The sequence below is a fragment of the Mytilus trossulus genome, chromosome 9, assembly GCF_036588685.1.
Source record: "Mytilus trossulus isolate FHL-02 chromosome 9, PNRI_Mtr1.1.1.hap1, whole genome shotgun sequence".
Classification (NCBI taxonomy): domain Eukaryota; kingdom Metazoa; phylum Mollusca; class Bivalvia; order Mytilida; family Mytilidae; genus Mytilus; species Mytilus trossulus.
Window position 1 is genome coordinate 2,786,331 of NC_086381.1, and position 9,730 is coordinate 2,796,060.

Genomic DNA, 9,730 nt, shown 5'->3' on the forward strand with positions numbered 1-9,730 from the left:
ATTTTTAAAAAGAAAAAGGTGCATCTCATGTTTTAAAAAAAATTGTTGCCATTTCAATTATTAATTAACTCTGATTGTGGTGACACAAGCTTTTATTAAATACTGTTCAGTATGCAATTTATGAACAATCCAGATATAGACCTAAGATCTATTATATTGAAACAGAATGGTGCCTTTAAATGATAATCATGGTACCTTTTATAATTATTTCAAACAGCTGTCTTATTGTGTTGTGTCTCTGTTGTGACTCTGTTGTGTCGTAGTTCTCTTATACGTTTTCCTCAGTTTTAGTTTGTAACCCGGATTTGCTTTTTCTCTATCGATTTATGAATTTTGAACAGCGGTATACTACTGTTGCCTTTTTATTGTGGCACGCCGTACACCAGATTTTAATAAAGAAACCCTGAACTTTCAAGTTAAAATTAGTAGCATATTAATGGAGAAAGGATTATTAGCAAATACATTTTATTATTCTTTTGTCTTTGATGGGGTTAATAAAATTAAATACTTAAGAAAACCCAACTAAATCTAAGCCAGAAAATCTATGGCGTAATATATTCACCATTTCCCTGATTTCGTATTTCCCTAGTGTCACTGTGTTAAATAAGAGTGACACAAATCTTGAAACTTGATTGGACACAATTATTAAATGGGTGGATCTAGTGATTTAAGAAATTGACAAGTGGCTTAGTATATATAGATTGAAAAAATAATTCATCAAGAACTTGAGGCTTGGGATTTCAGAAGGATTAACACTTCAGAAGGACTTTTATGTAATCCACAGCAGCATCATTTATTTATACCAATAAGGTAATATTTCATTAAATATTATTTGAATATCTATGGGAGGTTTTTTTCTAAAACAAAATGTTCTCGTTGTGCATTTAACTAACAAACGCAATTAATTCATGCTAAGGTTTGATCAGAAATGTCTTTTTTATCTTTTTGTTTACTTATTGGTTAAATAGTAAGTTATACAAGTAGTATGTCTGTTTATGTTCATAGATGCCTCCTTTTACGAAAAGAGGAGTTTGATAATTTATAACTTTTCGTTTCTTTTACAATTAAGACTCATCAATGAGTTATATTGTAAAAAGTTCGATTTTCATTGATACTTGTTGTAATGATATTTGATTGAATTGTGTGAAGTGTTTAGAATTTTGTTGTTTTTCAATCTTTGTATATTTCATGTTGTAAATGTTGAGGTTTCTTTTCAGTTTGAACCACGAGAATGTACTCCTTGTCTGTCATTGGTCTCATTCTTTGTCTTGTGTATACAAGTTTCCTCATGCAAGGTAAGAGATGTCTTTAAATATGTTTTGTCTCATTATATATTATATATGATTGATGATTGAATGTTTGTCTCTGTCAGTGAAATATTGTCTATTCTTAGTCAAGGTAGAATGTGTTTTTATTCAAACGTCGGCATTTCTTAAGGGTGAGACCATTTTCTTTTTCCAAATTTGTATGTACTTGAAAATTGAAAAATGTACTTTTATCTCCAAAAAAAAAATCGAACCTTTTTCAAAAGTGAATTCGTTCAACAATGGGTGTTGTTAAGGCAATGTATGTAACGATATATCCAGAGGAGTTTATATATGCGTAATTGAAATTAGTTTCTGGCATTTTCCAAAGTTATGTAAGAATAGGCTTACATTGATATAATAAAAGCTACTCAATCAAATAACAATACTAGCCATTTACATGATATTTTTATTCATTTTCAGATGAACGTGTTTTACATGATTAATGCAACCTTGTGTACGAGGTTCAAATCTCATCAATCGATTAAATAATTATAACTCTAGGTAAAAAAACAATTTGCATGCACGCCAAAAGACTGGTCATATCCACAGGACTGTGAAAACATCACACATTAAAACGGTTTAGTCATTTCGAAAACAGAATTAAATTAAATTTGTGATCATGATTCCGATTTGTGTTTGCTTGTCACCACAAAATAACTTTTGCACGTTAACAACCAGACTCTCCATACACAAGATACATTTATATCGGCTTAACTACATTATGTTTTAATATTTGAAAGATGTTATAATTGCGGTGTTCTGTGTCACTTCACGATTAATGTGTTGTTCAATGCTAAACATAATAGTCCAGAGGACGTTTCTTATTTGTTTAGTTGTAGGTTTCTTTTTAAAAAAAAATATTTGTAGACTAAATTTAATCATACGTTACTCTTAAATATAACCATTAAAATATGTTGAATCATGTTTTATTCAGAAACCGAAGCTGACTGTGTTGCCTGCGCAACTTCTTTCGGGAGCGGAATAACAGGCGCAGGACAAGACAAGGAGAAAACATGCAGGTAAGATTTTGCTATATATATAGAACTTGTAATGTTATTTGCACATTTAATCATTGCTCTATTGATATACGTAATTTTTTTTCTACCTATACCATGATATATTTAGTCTTAGAGGCATGATTTATTTTATTAGTTTTAACTAGCTGTCAGTAATTGCGAGTACTCTCAGATCAGTACATGTACCTGGCTACGTCAACCTTGTGTAGTATTTGTATTTGTTTTCATCTGATTTTTATAGTATGTTCTTTTGTTGTACTGTTACATCATTGTGCCAGGTTCGAAGGAGGGCTAGGATACCGCTTACATGTTTAACCCCGCCACAGTCTGTATGTATATGCCTGTCCCAAGTCAGGAGCCTGTAATTCCGTGATTTTTGTTTGTTTTTCTGTTACATATTTGTTTTTCTTTTCTTTTTTTTGGTACATAAATTAGGTTGTTAGTTTTCTCGTCTGAATTGTTTCACATTGTCATATCGGGGGTCTATTTTTGCTGACGATGCGGTATGGGCTTTGCTCATTGTTGAACGCCCTACGGTGACCTATAGATTTTAATTTCTAAGCCATTTGGTATTTTGTGGAGAGTTGTTTTATTAGCAATCATACCACATCTTCTTTTTTTATGAAAACATGTAAATGAGGGATTCAGGAAAAAAAAGTTGTGCCTTCAATAAATAAACGTTATTTTAAGCAGGATAGTATTAGAAAAAATAACTTCTATACTAGATGAATATTACTCACAGATTTATTAAACAGTTGTACATATTTAACACATTTGATCCAACTTTGAAATTTAATTTAGATCATTTGTTTATTTAAACAAAGTTTAGTGAATACTTATCTGACATGTTTGGATGACGAATGTAAAGCTGATGGATCCAAGGCCACTATTGACGCAGCCAAAAAGGCTGTAGCTGATTACGGTTGTGGTAATTATATTAATTCTAAATTATCTTTTGATATACACTCTTATGTTACTCTTAATAAGTTTATCGATGTACTTACGGTTACTTATGATACAAGTATACCTTCGACGAGGTGTTTTAAAAGTTTGTAGTATCATTATAACGGAGACATTGGACTGACTGCTATAACTGTTTCAATATCCCATGAGATGCTCACAGTGTAAAGCAATATGGAGACCACCTCAATTTTATCTATTTCAATAATTACAAATCAAACGCAGAAAAGTACAAACATAAGGGCCGCTTCATGTTAGTGCGTTTTATAACCGACCACAACGGTAGTGTTTATTTTCATGCTGTACGATTGTCTGTATTTGCTATCATCCAATTCATTTGAAATTTGCCGGATAGTTGTCTCATTTTTATTCATACCACATCTTCTTATTTTTTTATACATCTATTAGGGAAACTAATGATTTCAATGAACAGAATTTAACCGGAATTTAAGATGATCTTGCGTTAAGTAAGCACCTCTTTTGAGTTTAAGGAAAATAAGAAAATTTAGACAACTTCTCAAGACAATCTGAACCAATTTTGCCCGTGATGCCATGTTGATTATCTTATTGCAAATAAAGTTAATTAAAATATGATTTAATCTACCAAGTTATAGTTGAATTGAAACTATAAAAAATCGGAAACATTCATCAGGATTCCAGTTGGTTTTTTTTAATTTTCATTCAACAACAAATTGCACTTCCTGCTGTTAACAATATACCTCACTAGTCCAGCATACCAGTAAAGAGTCCCTTTGTTTGTTAATTCCAGAAATCTAGGGTTGTTTTCTGGTAAGCATCAATATATTAAATCAACATAAGTCTTATAATCTAAGTTATAAAATTATCAGCAATGAAATAATAAACAAGTAAATATCAGCGAGACTTATTTGTTTACCTATACATATAACTAGGAAAGAATACTATATGTAGTATATCATCAAGCAAAAATGACTTTTGAGTATAGTTTCCGGAATTATCCATATTTTCTCCGTTATAACGTGTGCATTGTTTTTCTATCGAATAACTTCCTGGTTTGAAACAAAATTGTCACACCGGTTTATATGACTTTAAAAATAGAACAAACAGAAGTGATGTAGCATTTTAACAGGTATGTCTAAATCAAAATGTATCAGTAGTTAGGTATTCAGGTTAGGTTCCGACCCGAATTTTGATTTCAGGAATTTGGAAGTTTTCAGAGAAAATTTATCAGGGCATTTTGTCATCTTTAAAAACAATTTTTTAATGCAATTTGATTTTCTTTGCTGTTTTTGTTTTAAGAGAGGAAATCAGTTATTGTGTACGTTTAGCAAATAATTATACATTCGATATTCATTTTGGTTTAAACATCATACTCATATTAAAAAGATACAGAGGTTTTAACATTACTTGTTTATTTTTCTTTGCAGGTGCCTGCAGTATTATAGTCAACCTGACTGTCATTGGATTAGGACTTTCATTGTACATGCTTGTTTAGATGCCACATTTTAGTACATACTTAAGAAGAAACCTACAGATGCATGTCATTACTTACGAAAACTGTTTAGAATTGAGATTTTTCGTCTTAATTTATTTAACTTTCATACATTTGAACTGCTTGGATTGCTCAAACAAATGTCAAAAATTTTATTTAGACACTTGCATACATTCTGATTTTTTTATGTATTTAATAAATCTATTTTAAAGTTTTTGTGATTTTCTTACATCGGTTGTCATGAATTCTGAATGTTGTCAGTTCCTCAAACCCGTTTGCACTAGTCTTAAACAGAATTGTTCTCCTCCCTAGCAGTTATAAGGTTTTGTATATATAGCTATGGAGTTGCCCGTCTGATTGACCTACCATCACATATTTCTATCCATCACAGTTCGTAAACTGCTAGACAGGAAGAATTTGGAAACACTTTTGGAGAAGATTATAGAGGTTGTTGTACCTCCTTCTTTACTTTTTGTTTTTAAATGATTTTTGTGAAATTTAATCCGGCTTAAAACGAAATGTTTACCTCCAAGATTGGTGATTAACCCCTGATCTCTATCAGGTTATTTATTTCTCGAGCAATTGTTTTGGCTTTATACGAAAAGGGATAGAAATGTTATCATTCGAAGATTAGCACGTTCGACAGTAAAAACTTGTGGGAATGTAGACGGTCGTTAAGCTTTGCAGGATGAACAAATACGTAGGCATGTTCAGTCAAATTTGTGATTACCATGGTCCCACCACGTTAAAACACACTTGCATCCTCTCTCATGCGTCCATACATGGCATGGTTACTAGCCTAAGGTGATGATCAATTATCCGGAATGTTCAGTTAACAAAATCATGTCACTAGCCTAAGGTAGTGGTCAATAATCTAAAATGATCAGTTAACAAAATCATATCACTAGCCTAAGGTAGTGGTCAATAATCTAAAATGATCAGTTAACAAAGTCATATCACTTGCCTAAGGTAGTGGTCAATAATCTAAAATGATCAGTTAACAAAATCATGTTACTAGCCTAAGGTAGTGGTCAATAATCTAAAATGATCAGTTAACAAAACATGTCACTAGCCTAAGGTAGTGGTCAATAATCTAAAATGGTCAGTTAACAAAGTCATATCACTTGCCTAGGGTAGAGTTCGATTATCAGTAATCTTTAGTTATCAAAGTCATATCACTAGCCCAGGGTAGTGGTCAATTATCAAAAAATGACCAGTTAATAAAGTCATGTCACTAGTCTAGGGTAGTAATCAATTATCATCAGTGATGAGTTAACATAGTCATGTCATTAGCCTAGGGAAGTGGTCAGTTATCTGAAATTTCCAGTTAATAAAGTCATGTCACTAGCCTAAGGCGGTGGTCAATTATCTGAAATTTCCACATATCAAAGTCATGTCACAAGCCTAAGGTGGTGGTCAATTATCTGGAATGGTCTGTTAACAAAGTCATGTCACTAGCCTAAGTAGTGGTGAATAATCTGAATTGATTAGTTTACAAAGTCATGTCACTAGCCTAGGGTAGTGGTCAATTACCAGAAATTACCAGTTAAAAATATCATTTCACTAGTCTAGGTTAATGGTCAATTATCAGAAATGACCAGTTAACGAAATCATGTCACTAGCCTAGGGTAGTGATCAATTATCTGAAATTTCCATTTAACAAAGTCATGTCACTAGCCTAGGGTAGTGGTCAATAATCTGAAATGATCAGTTAACAAAGTCATGTCACTAGCCTAAGGTAGTGATCAATTATGTGAAATGATCAGTTAATAAAGGCATGTCACTTGCCTAAGGTAGTGGTCAAATATTCGAAATGATCAGTAAGCAAAGTCATGTCACTGAAATTTTTGACTTTGGGATTTCATAAGGCATATTTCGTTAATAGTGACAAACAAAAAGGTAAAACATGCTACACAGAAGAACAAGTTGTCAGTATGTTGGAGTTTCTTATCGACAACATATTTGTTGAGTTTGGAGGTAGACTTTTTCAACAAGTTGTCGGCATTCCTATGGGAACAAACTGTGCGCCTCTTCTTACCGACCTCTTCTTATGTTCATATGAATCGGAGTTCCTCCAGACACTAGTCAAAAAGAAGAGGATCAAAAAAGCCAGATTATTTAATTTCACTTTCAGATATATTGATGATGTTCTTTCCATAAACAATCCGAACTTTTCTGATTGGGTTCCATTGACATATCCCCCAGAACTAGAGATTAAAGAAAAAACAGACACAGCTTCCTCCGCTTCATTTTTAGACTTATATCTCGAATTTGACTTACACAGTCATCTCAGTACCAGTATCTATGACAAACGAGACGATTTTAATTTTGAAATTATAAATTCTCCCCACCTTAGTAGCAATATACCAACTTCACATGCATATGGGATATCTATTTCCCAACTTGTTCGATATTCAAGAGCCTGCAGCTCCTACTCAGACTTTGTAAAACGTCATCAGTGTCTGAGTAGAAAGTTGATGAACCAGGGATATGTCAAAGAACGTCTCGTCCTTTTTCTAAAAAAGTTCATCGGAAGGTATCAAGACCTTGTTGATAAATATTCCGTATCAACTTCTCAAATAATACACGATGGTCTTGATGTATAGATCTGGCGTACTGATGTTGTTTATCATCTTAACAACATGTTTTATTGTTCTTTCATTGCCTTTGTTCTAGTATTAATATTACTTTTACTGTTGAATGGTTTTATGTAATATCAATTTGACGTGGCTCGGTACTTATACATTTCGTCAATGTGTTTGCATTGGCCTTCATTTTTTTGTGGTTGTTTTGTATATGCGACTTTTTGTATTTCTTTACTTCTTATTTCGTGACTCTGTAATTTAAAAGATCCCGTCAGTATTTTATTGGTCTATTATATGTCATTATGATATATTTCTATTATGAATTACTATATACGTTGAACCACAAACGTCAAAATCATTCAATCGCGTAGTGGTATTATCTATTATTGGATTCTCATAAATTCTACCTATAAATTTTGGACTAGTTTTAATATCGGTCTATTACTGTAATTTATTCTTACATACTTTTGATTTTTTTAACCCTGTATGCTTACATTGCCTATGTAAATTTTAAAACTGTTTGTATGCACATTGAACGACAAATTTATGTGACGTATAAAATTTTCTGACGTCAGACACTCAAATCAATTAATGTGTTCGTAGATAGAAGATGCTTTTGTGTTCGGTTAAATTGTCCCCTTTTAAAATTGTTATACGATGATGAATGATGTATCCATATTTTGACTATTTTATTAATTGTGACTGTTTATTTAACGCATCATGTAAATATAACGGAATTTGATGAGACTGTTATTAAAGTAAGAGGGTTAGCGCTATAGAACCAGGTTTAATCCACCATTTTCTACATTTGAAAATGCCTGTACCAAGTCAGGAATATGACAGTTCTTGTCCATTCGTTTTTGATGAGTTTTGTTATTTGATTTTGCCATGTGATTATGGACTTTCCTAATCGATTTTCCTCTGAGTTCAGTATTTTTGTGATTTTACTTTTCACTAGCCTAGGGAAGTGGTCAGTTATCAGGAGTGACCAGGTACAAAGTCATGTCACCAGCCTAGGGTAAGGATACGTTATCAGGAGTAGTTCTACTATTAAATTACAATCAGAAATGATGACATTCATGTATGATAACCAGTTTGAAATCAAGTTAACCTTGTTTGAATAATGATATTTCATTTGCAAGATAATTTTATAACAGTTACTGTTTTCTTTTTGTTGGTAGCAAATTTATTTGCTGGGCTCAGTTCAACATATTCACTCATTCCCAGACTGGCCAATTGAGAGTTAAAAATTGTCTCTGTAGGGAAACTGTATCTACATTGTATTAAATAAACTCATCATAGATACCAGAACTAAATTTAGTATATACGCCAGACGCGCGTTTCGTCTACAAAAGACTCATCATTGACGCTCGAATCCCAAAAATGAAAAAAAGCCAAATATTGTACGAAGTTGAAGAGCATTGAGGACCAAAATTCCTAAATGTTTTGCCAAATACAGCTAAGGTAATCTATGCCTGAGGTAGAAAAGCCTTAGTATTTCAAAAAAAAATAATATTTTATAAACAGTAAATTTATAATTATAACCATATCAATGACAATTCATGTCAGCACCCTCGGGGAAATAAATCTCCACCAGCAGTGGCATCGACCAAGTGTTTGTAAATAAACTCACCATAGATACCAGGACTTAATTTAGTATATACGAATCCAAAAAAACTTAAGTTTTTTGTTTGTGTGTTGTTTGAATGCTGTCTATTGGAAATATTTTATTTTGTTTTCATGTTAACATTAAATCAATGTTATAACTGATATGTTCATGCAATTATTGAATTTATGTTGATGTTGCTAAACAAACAACAAATTTACATTTAGATTATAACATAATGAGGACTTCTGTACTCTATTTATGACATTTAGCCTATAATGTCTGTTAATATTGTCTATATATTGTTGTTTACATAATGGATTTTAGGCGACTGCCATACAAGAATATGGTTTATCAAGCTATAAAACCAGGTTAAATCCACCCATTATTTTCATTAGAAAATACTAGTATAAAGTGAATAAAACATTATCCAGTACATAACACAACCAGTGTTTTGCTTTTGCGCCAATTGGCGTTTTATTTGCGCAACAAACCAATGTTTAAAGGGAGCCAAACATAACGAGATAAAAAAAAAAGAGAGATTGTTCGTTCAAAGTCTTCATAATTGTTTTGTTGTCCCCATCAGTTGTTATTCTGACATTTTTGTCTTCTACAACTTAATACACGACTTGTCTCCATTTTAACAGACTATGAAAACCTATAAGTGTGGTCATCAATCTATTTAAGACTATTTTCTCTGTTTAACTCTGAACTGACAATTTCCTTCTTGGCACCTTAAATATGTGAACACGATACAATTATAAACCTTAGTGACTCTCACTTTT

The 9,730-nt window shown here is 32.1% G+C and overlaps 1 protein-coding gene across 1 annotated transcript; it reads left to right on the plus strand.

Annotated features, from left to right (window-relative positions):
- The first annotated feature begins 680 nt into the window (after positions 1-680).
- Positions 681-4,968, plus strand: LOC134684638 (uncharacterized). The gene is made up of 5 exons (XM_063543940.1): positions 681-810; positions 1,218-1,295; positions 2,242-2,326; positions 3,148-3,251; positions 4,690-4,968. The coding sequence occupies exons 2-5, from the start codon at positions 1,232-1,234 to the stop codon at positions 4,755-4,757; spliced, it is 321 nt and encodes a 106-aa protein (XP_063400010.1). The 5' UTR covers positions 681-810; positions 1,218-1,231; the 3' UTR covers positions 4,758-4,968.
- Positions 4,969-9,730: the final 4,762 nt, after the last annotated feature.

What these genes read in the sequence shown, in the direction of transcription:
- LOC134684638 (XM_063543940.1), top strand. Translation starts at nt 1,232, where the DNA reads ATGTACTCCTTGTCTGTCATTGGTCTCATTCTTTGTCTTGTGTATACA. An exon ending in GACAAGGAGAAAACATGCAG is followed by an intron (nt 2,327 to 3,147) that starts GTAAGATTTTGC and finishes ATTTAAACAAAG; the next exon opens with TTTAGTGAATACTTATCTGA. An exon ending in TGTAGCTGATTACGGTTGTG is followed by an intron (nt 3,252 to 4,689) that starts GTAATTATATTA and finishes TTTTCTTTGCAG; the next exon opens with GTGCCTGCAGTATTATAGTC.